General features: G+C 38.4%; 1 protein-coding gene across 3 annotated transcripts; it reads right to left on the bottom strand.

Moving 5' to 3' along the window:
• Positions 1-3,836: 3,836 nt before the first annotated feature.
• On the bottom strand, positions 3,837-15,329 carry csnk1db (casein kinase 1, delta b). 3 transcript variants are annotated; one of them, XM_053238687.1, is made up of 11 exons: positions 14,812-15,329; positions 13,918-14,029; positions 10,720-10,830; positions 10,398-10,546; positions 9,814-10,042; positions 9,431-9,601; positions 7,099-7,247; positions 6,776-6,944; positions 6,492-6,634; positions 5,672-5,742; positions 3,837-5,501 (listed from the first exon to the last, which is right to left on the bottom strand). In XM_053238687.1, exons 3-10 carry the CDS (start codon positions 10,733-10,735, stop codon positions 5,710-5,712), a joined length of 1,059 nt encoding a protein of 352 aa, XP_053094662.1. In that variant the 5' UTR covers positions 10,736-10,830; positions 13,918-14,029; positions 14,812-15,329; the 3' UTR covers positions 3,837-5,501; positions 5,672-5,709. The 3 variants fall into 3 exon arrangements, with proteins under 3 accessions (XP_053094662.1, XP_053094661.1, XP_026770980.3); XM_053238686.1 differs by lacking the exon at positions 13,918-14,029 and having other exon boundaries at positions 14,812-14,912; positions 15,010-15,329; XM_026915179.3 differs by lacking the exon at positions 13,918-14,029.
• Between the last annotated feature and the right edge of the window lie 49 nt (positions 15,330-15,378).

Here is a 15,378-nt window from a genome sequence, read left to right as displayed (position 1 = left end):
ACATGTTTTTTAATCAGTTTATTTAGATTATGTAGAGTTGTTACTCTAGAAATCATAACGTGTGATTTGAATTATAGTGCTGCTATTGTCACCTTCTGAACAACAAGATTTGATGATTCATCATTGGTGTGGTATAAAGGGAAAGAGTGCTGTAATTAAAAAGTGTTTTAGGAGCTTTGAAGACTCAAGGACATACCAAATACATTATACTGTATATGTATATGAGGCACAGAAACCTGTTAGCACTGGATTTGTGTTGTATTAGCAGTGTTGGAAATACATTAGCTAACACCTGTGGGTGCACCCTTTATTACTGACATGCTGATCAAGGATTTTCTGATCAGGGGCATACCATACTGACATAGAGTACAGTAGCAGATAATAGTGTGTGGCGATTGTTACTGATAATACTATTATTAGTGTAGTGTATGGTTTTGGATGTAGTTATTTGTCTGATGAGGCCTGCCAGTTGCCATGGATGCAGACTATAAAAGCTCAGTGAGATTGGAGGGGACGTAACATCAATATCCTGCTGTGACAAGGCAAGCCACTGGACATGACGAAGACACACACTTGAGACAGTATGCGGGAAGTGCAGCTGTTTTAGAATATGGCTGAAGAGAGACAGTGTGTTTTGCCAGTAAGTGCAGTGAGTGTGCCTGAAATCTCAGGGGCAGGGAAGAAGACAGATAGAGACAACCATGTCATGCTGAGTTACTGACAAAGACATGGTCCATTATCTGAAGTAAATACTGCTGTACATCAGGAATATGGGCTACTTAATCATTTCTGCAAGCAGAGAGAGGGGCTGGAGCACTAAGACAAAAAATAAGAAAGATGCAAAAAGAGGATTAAAAAAGGATATTGGTAAAAGAAATTAAACAAATTCAGAAATTACCAATGAATCACCCATAGTGTTATTGTTCCTGTTTTTCCTATTGTTCCTGTTTTTTATTTGCCTGTTATTCATATCAGTAAATGTCTATCAGTACAGTATGTTCAATTGCATATTCCTCCCGTATACATTTTGGCACCTTCTGTTTCCTTTAAGCCAACTGACTGAACTCATGATCTCATGGCCAAGCCATTTGTGAGCTAAAATCAATTGTGTTATAGCAGGAAAGAAGCATTCAATGGAGAAAATTCTTACAATGTGTTATAGCAGGAAACCTTATTGAAGGGTTATGATTAGAAAATACTGGCCTAAACAAGTACAGAGTAGATAAGCTTGACTTATTTGCAGAACGTGTTAAAATGCCCTTATGGATGGAATGAAATTTGTAGATGTCTAGGACCACTCTGAGCACTCTCACTGAACTCTGATCGTACTGCTATTTCTCAGCTATCGTTGTGCCAGTGCAACCAGGCTTCGATTTCATCTCTCGTGATAAATCTGCCTGCAACCTGACCTGACCTGACGAGTGTGGACGGACAAGTACAAGTCTATGAATCAGAGGTGCCAAACTCAAGTGAAGCTTGGCTAGAATCCAGCAGTTTGGTGGTTTCAGTGCCCAAAGATTAAATAACTCACCAAACTAGCAGGTTTAGTGTAAATCTGAGAACAGGAAATACCATTACAATGTGCTGAATCTGAGTCCTGCAGCACAGGAACTGGACAGACCTGCTCTAAACGTAAGCTTCAACTTTAAACCGCCAACATTGTTGGGCATTACTGTGACTTTGAATAAAGAAGAACTCTATTATTCCTGCTTGTTCGAGTTACACAACAACAATGCTTTGCATTTAAAAAAAAAGGTGAAAAAAAAGTGTGTTTTTACAAAAACAGACACGATAAATGAATGTCTATGTTTGAGTATATGGATGTAGGGTTTAAGGCAAGACAATCAGGTATAAAATACCATTTGGTCACATCAATCATTTTTCAGAGTTTACATTGCTATAACATTTCTTCTCTTAAAGTATAGTAATAAAATATCAAAAATATAAAATAAAATCTCAACAGAATTTTTAGTTGGAATCAGGTCTGGGCTCTGGCTAGGCCATTCAAAAACATTGATCTTCTTTTGGTTAAGCCATTCCTTTGTTGATTTGGATGTATGCTTTTGGTCATTGTTGTGCTGAAAGGGGAAATTCTGTTTCATCTTCAGCTCACTAGCAGACACTTGAAGGTTTTGTAGCTGGTATTTGTAATTATGATTCCCCCCATCTTGATAAATGCCCCAGTTCTGGCTGAAGAAAAGCAGCCCTAAAGCATGATGCTGCCACCACCATGCTTCACATTGGGTATGGTGTTCTTCTGGTGATGTGCTTTTTTTTTGCACCCAACATACCTTTTGGAATTATGTAATTGTTATACCTTTTGGTCTCATCAGATCATAATACGTTTAGCCACATAGTTTGGGGTGTTTCAGTTGAGCTTGGATGTTTTTTGCGAGAAAGGGTTTCTGTCTAGCCGCCCTACCCCATAGCCCAGACATGTGAAGAGTACGAGAGACTGCTGTCACATGCGGAGAGTAATCAGTACTTGTCGGATATTCCTGCAGCTTCTTTAATGTTGCCGTTGGTCTCTTGGCAGCCGCCCTGTTACGTTTTTGTCTTGCCCTTTCATATATTTTGGAGGGACGTCCTGTTCTTGATGTCACTATGGTACTCTATTTTCTCCACTTGTTGATGATGGACTTGACAGTGTTCCATGGTACTAATGTTTTGGAAATTTTTTTTGTACCCCTCTCCTGATCGATTCCTTCAGTGAGACCCTGTACAGGCTTTGTCAACTCTTTGCAGACCACTAATCAGATGAAATCAAGGATATGTAAAGAAAATCCTACAGAAACAGCTTTATTTGGTCTTTATTTGGGATTAATAAGAATAATTTCATTGATGACAGCTGTATGATAATTACCTTTGAACATGAGATTGAATGTGATTGGGGATGTGGCTGTGTTCAGAATGAGCCAATTATAAAATGGTGTACAACTTATGTAAGTGCACACTTATGCAACCAGGCTGTTGTAAGTTTCTTATTTTTACTATTTTTCCCTAAAATGTTTGATTGTTTTCACTTAATTTTTATACATTGTAATTTCACATTTAGGGTGGAAAAAGTTCTGACATCTTGGTAATTTTTTTTTTCATCACAAAAACCTGCCATTTTAACAGGGGTGTGTAGACTTTTTACATGCACTGTACATTCAGAATCTAGGAAAAAAAAAAAGTTTTTAGACAACCTGCAATCATGAAATTTTATATGCTAATTCCTGTCCCTGTTTAGAAGAATATTACAGAAGAATTTCCCAAAATGTTTTCTATTGTTGGATTTAGGCTATGTTAGATTTTATACTGAAAAATGGCTGTGCATGGTATTTTCTTGAGTAAATGATAAAGAAATGATATTCCAACAAACTTTCATGTAGAAGTCTTTCTTTGGAGAATGTGTTCATGGTAAAATAAATACATTATAACAACAAAAGACTAGATTTTTTTGTTTAAGTTTTCAAATTTATGAATATTTAATTAAACATCATTTGCAGAAATAAAAGTAAATAAAATTTTTTTTTAAACACAGAAGGCACTTGTAAGAATATCAGCAAAGACAGATCAGGATATCTATCATTTAAAAAAAGTCAGTTTTTTGGCATATTTAATATTGATTAAAATTTTCTGCTGTTTTCGTTTTGTTGTTCTGACATTACAGATTGTCACCAGAAGAGGGCAGTAGTCAGACGTGTGCTCTTCTCCAGTATTAGCAAATTGGTTTTATAATTCTGAAGAGACAAGTTTATCTTTATAAGCGCAACAATGTGGAACAGTCACGTCTCAATTTGTTTTACAAAACAAAACCAGAAATAAACACACTCAATAAACAAAGGGATATGTGCAGTTAAAATAATACAAGTAACTCATTTATTTACACATGTACAAAAAATGTGGTGCACAAATACAGTGATACAAAATGTAGCAGGGCTCATGAATTGGCATGACAAGCCCAAACTGTGAATGGGCTTTAGGAAACCAGCAACGCCATCCCATTATTCAGGTCTCACACACATGCCCCCTTCAAACAGAACAGGTACATTAGAACTAGTACATGATCATGTATCAGACACATCAAAGCAAAGAGCATGCTATTCTAGGCGCAGCTTTCTCCAGTCCACACACTGATCTTCATTAGGACATGAATAAAGCGGCTCAGAACAACACGCTTTCTCTAACAAACATAATACATCAGCTTTTAGGTCAATCTGCAGAGCCAAATCAGCGCTGGAACATTCATTAGAGAGGACTCCGTTTTCAACCTTGACAGCTGGGCTGCTGTGGAAAGCGTCATCTCACCGACTAACACCTTAACTTAGAGGAGTCAGTTCATTTTAAACAGACGTTTAGCAATCATGCCTCTACCTGCTTCAACAAATGATGGCTTATTTGCATGATGTGCAACCATCAACAGCAGAGCCTAAGTGACAGCCGAGTAATCGGTAATACCTCTCATATCCAGCACTTCATTTTATTGGCTTGATGTAGAATTAAGAAAGGGGGAAAAAAGAAAAATGAAAAACCCGTAATGTTTCTGGACTCTTAATGTAATTTGCATCTCGTTCGTAGTCTCTGTTAGGTGAAAAATGGAAACATTTACACAGATATATTACAATTTTCACAGCTTAGAAACAGAACAGAGCTCCAACAACAACGCATGGGGCAGTAATACATCTTAGAAAATGTCAGAAGGAAGAATGAGGAAAAAAAAATAAAAATAAACATAAGAGGTGAGTCCCACAGGGCCCTGTTAAATTGTATGGTCTAGGGTCCAGTAAATCATCCAATAAGGTTTATCATGAGTTAGAAATGCTGACAATTTGGCCCCTTAGCTCTTCAAACTAAAACATAAACATGAGCATGCAACAGTAACCCATCTTGCACCACTCACCAGTTACAAATAGAATCATCAAAATATAATAAAAGAACTATAATGGGTAAAATAAAAGCATGGCAACACTTCTAGATATGGAGCCTTGTAGAGAGAGTTTTAGGACATGGGAAGGATTTACATTTATTTAAAAAAAAAAAAAAAAAAAAAAGAAAAAGCAGTATACCAAATGGAACCAAGTCAACTGTTAAATACATAAACCTTATTAGAAAAACCATAAATGATGGATTATGCAGCAGTGTGGATGTACAGACAAAGTACTAGCATAAAGAGAGACACCAGTGTAAAGGATACTGGAGTTGAGCTGGTTGATTCACTCATTGTTAGTTCAGTCCCAATGTCTCCTTAGACAAGGTACGATCATAAAATCCTCTGTCTGTGTGCATATACACCAGAGTGAAAAAAGGAGAGTAAGAGACGGTAGAAGATAAAGTAAGAGCAAGATAGAGACCCTTAAAAAGGTCAAGTTGATTCTGAACCATTTTGGTTTCGTCGGTTATAGAGACACGGTCTGCCCCGCTTCGTCGCTGTACGAGAAGAGCCATGAGTCTGCCACATGGGTCATCCTCTGGACTCCATGGTCTAGGGAATAAATTCTGGGAAATTTATTCGGAATCTAAAGCAAGAAGAGTGGAATATTTTAATAGTAATATTAAATAAGCCAACAAACAGTGATGTGACCAATTAAAACAAATTGATAAGTGCTGGTCATTTATATGACTTTATAAAAAAAATAAATAAATAAAAAAAAAAAAAAAAAAAAAAGAATAAGCAACTCAAACTCACCAGGTGTTGCCGCCTTCACACTAGGACGTGATGAGCAGCTATTTGCCGTGATGATCGAAGGGAATGCTATTCTGAGGTGAAGATAGAGAACATTATAGCACCCTTTTCATTCCCTTGACTGATATGTTTGAGAGATACTGCAATTTCTCCAAACAATATAAATTATTTAATAACAAAATATAACTGCAAATATTATTCAGAATAGTGATTAATTATTGCACAGAAGTGTGCTGTAAATCTGTACTCTATTCAACAGTTTATTTTCCTGGATACACTTTTGTGTAATATTTATGGGCTAATGATATGTAATATTTTTAGCCCAGAGTCATGGTAAATGTGTAAATGATTAGGTGCTGCAAAACAAAGATATTTTTCCCCCCAATGTCTGTGTAAACAGACACTTCTTGTCCTCTGTAACACAGCAGAGACATTGTGAAGTTATAATTAAATGTGGAGTTTGATGCCACCACAGACATCATTGTTCCCCCAAGTGTGCATAGCTCTTTGAATATTAGTCAAATAAAGCAGTGAAAATTTTAAATAGTGTTTTTGCCCTAAAATGCCCACTGGAGATTCCCTTTGTGTATGTAGTTTGTGTCTAAAATGTTTTTTCCTGTGAGCTGTTAGGTTCATGGCACTCAGGGAAACAATATTTTGCCTCAGCCCATGATAAAGTATAAGCTTAATAAAGAACCTTCAGGCACAGAGTCTGATGTTAGGTTGATGCTAGAGTTTATGAAAGAAAAATAGCTACGCTAAAGCACTTAGAGACCCTATTTGCTGGGTTTGAGGGCATCTCATGGGCAGAGCAAATCTGTACCTGTGAGGTGGACATGCGTGAGGCATCTTGCCGTCCTGTCAAGTCTGATGAAGAGACGTTAACAGGAGCACCACGATGAAGCCTCATGCTCACCTTCCGTTCCCGATCTATACCGGATACAGGACGTGGCGAGGATGTGTTTGCTGTGAAACCAGAGAATGGAATGTATAAGCTGACAAAGCTTTACATATTTAATATAACATATATCACAACATGGAGGTCATATTAAAGAGTTATAGACTAACACAAACACACAGGAAAAAACACTGGGTGTATATGCTCACCTGTGTGTGAGGTGGGAGTGAGGGGTGTAGGTGGGGCGCCGTCTTGTGTGCCACGGGGTCTCCCAGAGGCTGATGGGATGCCACTAGCGGCAGGATTCCTGCTGTGCCTCAGCCTCTCCTCACGGTCTCTCCTCTCTCTCTCCGCCTCCTCTGCTGCACGGTTAGCACCCTGTGGGGGAAAAAAGAATGAAGATAAAGACTGTACAAGACTGAGCAATCACCCAAAAAATACATGATCCAAAACATGTCCACGCATATTCCAAAGCAGTGTCAAGTGGATTAAATGAGCACTATAATTTAAAAAAAAAGTACATAGTACTTACAAATTTGAGCATGTTCCAATCAAAGACATAGTCGTATGAGAAGCCCTGCCTGTGGAACAGGTTCCTGAAAAGCTGCCTGAGGTAGGAGTAGTCAGGCTTATCATCAAAACGTAGTGAACGGCAAAAGTTGAGGTATGTGGCAAATTCAGCTGAAAGGAGGCAAACACAGACAAAAAAAAACATTGTTTTATTATAGTTTGTGAGGTACATCCATACAGACTACAGCATAACTGTGGCTAAATAATTTTCTGCCTGCACCCAACTGTAACCTCAACGACCAAAGCAAATCTCCTGATTTTTCTAATATTTTTGTTAAAACTACAAATAGCTATATTCTTTATGAGACCCAGGCAAATGAGCCAAAGATCATATATTACTGGTTACATGCACCAGAAACTTTCCTCAAAAGAACAAGAAATGTATATAATTTACATATTTTTATATATATATATATATATATATCTATATCTATATCTATATATATATATATATATATATATATATATATATATAAAAAATGTGTGTGTGTGTGTGTATATATATATACACTATATTACCAAAGCTATTCGGTCACCTGCCTTGACTCACATATGAACTTAAGTGCCATCCCATTCCTAACCCATAGGGTTCAATATGATGTCGGTCCACCTTTTGCAGCTATTACAGCTTCAACTCTTCTGGGAAGGCTGTCCACAAGGTTGAGGACTGTGTTTATAGGAATTTTTGACCATTCTTCCAAAAGCGCATTGGTGAGGTCACACACTGATGTTGGTCGAGAAGGCCTGGCTCTCAGTCTCCGCTCTAATTCATCCCAAAGGTGTTCTATCGGGTTCAGGGCAGGACTCTGTGCAGGCCAGTCAAGTTCATCCACACCAGACTCTGTCATCCATGTCTTTATGGACCTTGCTTTGTGCACTGGTGCACAGTCATGTTGGAAGAGGAAGGGGCCCGCTCCAAACTGTTCCCACAAGGTTGGGAGCATGGAATTGTCCAAAATGTTTTGGTATCCTGAAGCATTCAAAGTTCCTTTCACTGGAACTAAGGGGCCAAGCCCAACTCCTGAAAAACAACCCCACACCATAATTCCTCCTCCACCAAATTTCACACTCGGCACAATGCAGTCCGAAATGTACCGTTCTCCTGGCAACCTCCAAACCCAGACTCGTCCATCAGATTGCCAGATGGAAAAGCGGCATTCATCACTCCAGAGAACGCATCTCCACTGCTCTAGAGTCCAGTGGCAGCGTGCTTTACACCACTGCATCCGACGCTTTGCATTGCACTTGGTGATGTGTGGCTTGGATGCAGCTGCTCGGCCATGGAAACCCATTCCATGAAGCTCTCTGCGTACTATACTTGGGCTAATCTGAAGGTCATATGACGTTTGGAGCTCTGTAGCAATTGACTGTGAAGAAAGTCGACGACCTCTTTGCACTATGCGCTTCAGCATCCGCTGACCCCTCTCCGTCAGTTTACGTGGCCTACCACTTCGTGGCTGAGTTGCTGTTGTTCCCAAACTCTTCCATTTTGTTATGATAAAGCTGACAGTTGACTGTGGAATATTTAGGAGTGTGGAAATTTGACGACTGGATTTGTTGCACAGGTGGCATCCTATGACAGTTCCACGCTGGAATTCACTGAGCTCCTGAGAGCGGCCCATTCTTTCACAAATGTTTGTAAAAACAGTCTGCATGCCTAAGTGCTTGATTTTATACACCTGTGGCCAGGCCAAGTGTTTAGGACACCTGATTCTGATCATTTGGATGGGTGACCGAATACTTTTGGTAACATAGTGTATATATATATATATATATATATATATATATATATATATATATATATATATATATATATATATATATATATATGACAGTGGTAGCTCAGTGGTTAAGGAGTACTGATTGGAAGGTCGTGAGGTCAAATCCCGGCACTGCCACTGCTGGGCCCTCGAGCAAGGCCCTTAACCATCAACTGCTCAGTTGTATAAAAATAACAAATGCAAGTCGCTCTGGATAAGGGCGTATGCCCAGTGCCATAAATGTATATGTTAATAAGTATGTAAAATCAAGTTATCATACCGCATATCACATTTTTCTTCAATATCGTGCAGCCCTAACTCATACTCTAAAAATACTCAGATACCAGCATTCTGGTTGGTAGAAGAAGTATTGATGCATTCCTGTTCCTGAATATTCATATATTCTTGAGTATTCATTTTTCATGATTGAAACACCTTCATGCAGCTTTCCTTTCCAGCTATATCTATTTACCTCCGAGGATAAGCAAAACTCAGAGCAGATAAATGAAACAGTGGACTAGCACAGATACATACAGGGGTAGCCCTTGCAGAGCACTTCAATAGGCGTGGACATTTTCTTCTCACTGATGCGCTCGTATTTCTGTCTCTTGGTGGCAGCCTTCAGGCCCTGCCATGGCAGTGAACCCAGGTTAAAATACATCAACACATATCCCAAAGACTCCAGGTCGTCACGCCGGGACTGCTCTGTAGATATACACACAGATAAACACACTGGTGTAAGCATGCATGGTGAAGTGACAAGTTCTCAGCAAAGTGTGTTAATATAAACAGGAATACTTGTCTAGGATTCATGTTCCCCATAAGATGAAAATGCATCTATACATGATCCTAGAAGCATGAGGGAAGCTAATCAGCATCAATGCAAATATAGCTATTCTAAACTTTATAAACCTTACCAATGCCCAGATGAGTGTTGATCGAAGCGTAGCGGGCGGTGCCAGTCAGGTTCTTGTTCTCTCTGTATGGAATGTGCTGGTGGGTGCGAGCGTCTCTGTACTTCTTGGCTAGACCGAAGTCAATTATGTAGACCAGGTTCCCTTTCTTCCCTAGTCCCATTAGGAAGTTATCAGGCTTTACGTCTCTGTGGATAAAGTTCTTCGAGTGGATGTATTCTATGCGGCTGATCTGTAGGGAGGACAGAAAACATGCTGCACATAAATCGGCCACAACGTCATGCAGTAATGACTGAAAATATATTTTTTAATCTGATGTCAACATAAAATGGCAAATTTGATGCTTTTTGGGCCAGTGACCCAGCATGAAAAACTGGGTCTTCATAATCACTCAAGTAGATAATTATAAGGACCATAATTAAAGACTAAAAAAAATTAAACCCAATCAGTTATAGCTGTTTGAGGGATTAAGGGTATTTTTTTGCAACAAGCTCATTTTGTTCTTCAGTTCTTCTTTTCACCAGTATAAGAACAGCTTCTCCTACATCCTATTCTCCTTTACTGCAGCTCTAGGGTGTGTGCCTCACCATCTGATCAGCAAGGAGTAGAACAGTCTTCAGGCTGAATTTCCTGGAGCAGAAGTTGAAAAGATCTTCCAGACTGGGCCCCAGCAGCTCCATGACCATCACATTATAGTCCCCCTCTGCACCACACCACTTTATGGTAGGGATACCAACTGCCAAATAACAACCATCACAAATTAGAATAAAAAAACAATCTTCAGTTCAGTTTTAATTTTGAGACCAAAATTTTATTTAGGCAAAATGACCCAAAACTCAGTCGTTCTTAATATTGCAGGATTCAAGAATCCTTTATAAGTTTTTTAAAATGGGAAATTCTGTATAGCACCTCCTCCCTGCATCATCTTGTAGATCTTGCTCTCGATGTGAAGCTGAGGATGCTTCGTCTTCACACATTCCAGCTTGATGGCCACTTCCTCCCTAACTGAAATGTCAGTGCCTAAAATGAGATAAACAGACAGAAGAGAGAAAAAGGTGGCCCATTAGGACTGTCAAACAGGTCAGAGTATGTAGCTTCTATAGCCGAGAAGACTGAAGACTTTCCACACAGTATAGTATGATTCTACTTGGATGACTAAACTTGGAGCCATGACCCAATATTTAGGCAGTGTCAATGCTGTAGAAAGTATGAGACTATTTGACTGATGAGTATAAGGGCTACTGATAACCGATAAAGGCCTTGCTCTCCATTGTTTATACACTGAAAAATAAGCACAATTTACATTTTAGTTTTACTGAATAAGGCCACATTGTAAATCCTTCAGTGGAATTTTTCAGATTGGAAGAAGCCAACTGGTTACAGAGTGACTAAAAACGTTAACATTTTTTTAATCAGTTACATCATTAATCATTTTTTAATCAAGTAACAGGCAACGTACTGTCTAGATTTTAGTTTGTTTAGTTTTTAGATTTTCTACTTTTTGTTGGTACCATTTCCCACTATTGAAAAATAATGTTTTAAATAACAGTCTTATTGTTTAAATTTGAGATGTATTTGTAGTAATCGTACTCTGAAACAAGTCCCATCTCAACCAATCATCATTCACCTGAAGCCTTTTTTGCACACTAACAAGTCAGTGCACCTCTATACTTACCCATAAACCCATCAAATACACCAAGCCTAACTGCCAATGTCTGTTGAAGACCAAAAAAAAAAAAAAAAAAAAAAAAAAAAAACCTAATTAGGGATGTGATAGCCAGTCAAAGCAGACTCGTATCTAAGTGAAACTTGAATTTTTAAACTCTGTATTCTGTAAATGCATTATCTTCTAATGAAGCATTTACCTGAAAGGGCATAATTTGAAACATTAATTGAAACACATAATTCAGTCTTTCAAATATCAAACATCTTTCTGACTTTAAAACCAAAGAACTGTAGAACTAACTTCCGAATTCTTTTGACACAGAGTCAAAGACCTGTTACACAGGGTTTACAGTGAAGGTTGGTGTTTCAAATGCAAACAAAGATTCAGTGTCAAAAAGATAAACAAGTCCTGACAATCACCTCCTGCCTTAACTAGGAGCTTCAGTTTCAGGTCAGAAATGATAATGAGGAACATGCTTGGTCAGAGCCTTTTGAATAGTCACAGATTTAAGTGAAAGCATTCTCTTGGCACATTGTTGAAATAGTGAGCAGGTCAAGACCCATCCTCATCTGAGAGCAATGTAAACAGTGCAGTGTTATCTGGCTGTAATACAGCCTCAGAGACTATGTGAAGACAAAGTGTTTTCCAAAATCAAATTACCCATGTGCATCTTGGCAACAAACAAAACACAAAATTAAAACCTAACTGAGGCTGCTACAAAGTGCCAATGACATAAGAACATTCAGGCCATATGGCTTGAACGCTGGAGGATTATGTAAGTGGTATCATACTGAAGCACTGATGTAAGTAGGTGCAAATCCTGGATGAATGGAGAAGAGGAATTGCTTTCTAGGTGAGTCCCTCGCCTGTAGCCTTCCTAGTGCCCAGTGACGTGTATGTAAGAAACCTGCTGGGAAATCCCTAACACAATCAGTGGTCAAGCAGAGCTAGAGGAATATGTTTATGTGGAAAAAAAGTTAGTGCAGCTGCACTATTATTGAGATAATCGTTATCAAAATGTAGTACTGCTAGGCAAGCTGTATTTGGTCTAACACTTTTTTTTTTTTTTTTTTTTTTTAATAATACTCATTACATACACACAGGCACATTGAAAATCCAAAACTAGTTTCTCACAATGCTTTTAGTGACTGTATAATAAAATCTCATGGCATTATAAATAGTAAGAATACAACATCAGTTTGATCTTACTGAGCTTCACTGACAAAACTCACAACCCTAAAGTGTTAACTTTATCTATTACACTGACATACCTCGCAACATGTGTAAAACTGAAATCATCTGTGAAGCACCACTTTTTCAATCCTTCATACTATGCTAGCATTGTTCAGGAGTTATGTTTACAAGAGACAATACCGTTAGTCAGTATGCAATCTGACATGCACACAGAGTTCTGATCATCCACAATATGTGCCACTTCATAGGGCTGTTTGTTTGTTTTTAAGTTAAATATTTTCCTGAATCTAGCATTAAAAGTAAATGACAGACCCTTTTTTAAACATACGAAACTGTGTCACCATGGGTTATAACATGTTGAATATATACCATTATATTATATAAGTTAGTTCCAGTTCACTAATTTGATTGGTTGAGCAGTGTTCCAAGAGCGCTTATGTTTAGTATAACTCCACTGGGACGTTTCACTGTGTGTATCGCTCCGCTCGTCCATGTTCACCACATAAAATTCCACTTCCTAATTTGAAACTGTTACTACGGTAGTGTTAGCAATAACAGCAGACATGGCAAACGATACATTTTTCATGAATCTAACTTTTGACTTAAAATATGACAGTTCGTCAGATGAAGATGAAAAGGAAGAAGGGAAGCCAATTTCACCCGAAGCACCCTTAACAGGAATGTACAAATCAACGCGAGCTAGACAGCCAGCTAGCTGATGGGCTATTAAGAGGCTACGACAGGCTATGACATCCAGGCGTCGGCTTCACGCCTATGTGAATCACAGCCATGCTGAAATTGAGTATAACTGCACTTTTGTTCGTGCAATATTGGTAATTATGTCATGTTTGTTCTGATGGTTGTCTGAAGGAACATGTGGTTACTGGCTCCTAAGGACGTAGCTCTTGGATTGCTCTACTAGTAAATCAGTAACTTTTAAAAGATATCAGATTAACAGTATACATGCACTGAATAACCTGATTATCAGACTGAAATTCAGATATCTTTAAATCCAATAACAGCTTTAATTCAATTTATGGTATCCTAGCATGAAAACCCAAATAATCGGCTAAATAGCAAAAATCTGATAATGATCAGACTATGTATTTTCATGTACTCGTACTCAATTTTTCATAATATATATTTGAACGTTTAGCCAATGATCAGCCTAAACAAAACACCACAAACTTTCTATCAGAACCCATAACAACTACCGTTCACAGATCCCCATCTATTTTTGTTGAAACCTTTTAAACTGCTATCTGCTGCTTCTCAGGCCCCAGTTTTCTGCAAAGCTGTTTCACTTCTTAAATCCCTCTGTGCACTAATGTGCGAAAATTGAAGGCAGGGTCAGTGGAGCTACAGGAAGAAGAAAAAATCCTCAGTGTAAACAGATCATAGGCTAAGAATACACAGAAAGAGTGTTTCATAACTGTTTAATAAGTCAGTACCACCGAATGATGCCAGTGAGTTATATAACATACATATGATCATGAGGCAGTATATTTGGGGGGTGGTGGTGTAACCAAATCAGCTGACATTATCCACTGATCTGGAGACTTAATGTCTCCTTAACGCAGCCATACAGAAATGATCAGGTAAAATGATCATAAAGTCATGAGCAGATATGATCAAATAATGAACCAGTTGGTTTGATACTTGTATCAGTTTACAGTTAAACAGAACAAACTTGACACTAAGCACCAAAACTGCACTGTGTCATTGACGACATCTGAGAAGAGACAAGTTTACACAAGACGCCTCTTACACAAATACTACTGTGATGTACCAAAGCCTGATATGATTAATTACAAAGCTGTTAAAGCAATTGAAAAGACTAATTTGTAGAGAGATTATGTATACAGGCACAACTTCATGGCTAAGCTCTAGTGAGCGTTAATGAGAGACGCAAATCTCAAAGCCTTTTTTTAATGTTACACATGCTGAAATGTCATGACAATAATCTAAACCAAGCAAATGTTAACTTTAAATGTTTGCTCGGGACAAACATCTCTCCGTAGCTTGCTATACACACAACTGTCCTTTCACAAACTAGCTAGACATTTCGTCCTTAACCAGAACAACGATGCCAGGTTACATTTTCAGCTAAACGTGAAAATGAGCTTTAATACTTTACTCACCCAAATAAATGTCACCGAAAGATCCACTTCCAATTTTCCTGCCCAGTCTGTATCTGTTTCCCACTCGAAGATCCATGGCTGTGATGACAATTACCTACTAACTAGCAGGACAGGATTTTATTTAACAAGTCACAAACCAAGTAACAAAAACTCGTCACCGAACTAAAACCTGTTGTTTAATTAACAAAAAACACCTACAGTCCCTTTCTTAAATTTCAACTTTACGCCACTCCAGCCCTCCCGAATCCCTGAGAAGAATCCGGATCCTTTCGTTGGACTTCAGCTTTCACCATCACTTTTCTAAAGTACCAGTGAATAAAATGCCACAATATTAGCCCCGAATGGAAGCTTAAAGACTGTAGATTATGCTCTTCTAGATTTCATGTTCATTTTTTCTTTCTGTTAAGAAGATGGAAATGGATTTCATCACTCGACCCTTTTGCTGCTCCAGGTCTCTAGTTGTCATAGGCCTTCCATCCTCACAGTGGAATACAAACGCAATGTGGTGATGTCACTTCCTGTAACAACGACTCATCAAAACCGGAACTTTAAACGTTAGTTATTTGG

This window comes from Pangasianodon hypophthalmus, chromosome 12, assembly GCF_027358585.1.
Source record: "Pangasianodon hypophthalmus isolate fPanHyp1 chromosome 12, fPanHyp1.pri, whole genome shotgun sequence".
Lineage (NCBI taxonomy): Eukaryota > Metazoa > Chordata > Actinopteri > Siluriformes > Pangasiidae > Pangasianodon > Pangasianodon hypophthalmus.
The sequence above is the reverse complement of the archived record's forward strand: the minus strand, read 5'-3'. Positions and strand labels throughout refer to the sequence as shown.

Bases quoted from the DNA above. Each gene is read 5' to 3' on its own strand.
- csnk1db (XM_026915179.3), bottom strand. From the start codon at position 14,887: ATGGATCTTCGAGTGGGAAACAGATACAGACTGGGCAGGAAAATTGGA. The intron at 10,043-10,397 runs GTGAGGCACACA...TCCTCCCTACAG, and splicing joins TACTCCTTGCTGATCAGATG to ATCAGCCGCATAGAATACAT. The intron at 6,945-7,098 runs GTAAGTACTATG...TTTCCCCCACAG, and splicing joins ATTGGAACATGCTCAAATTT to GGTGCTAACCGTGCAGCAGA.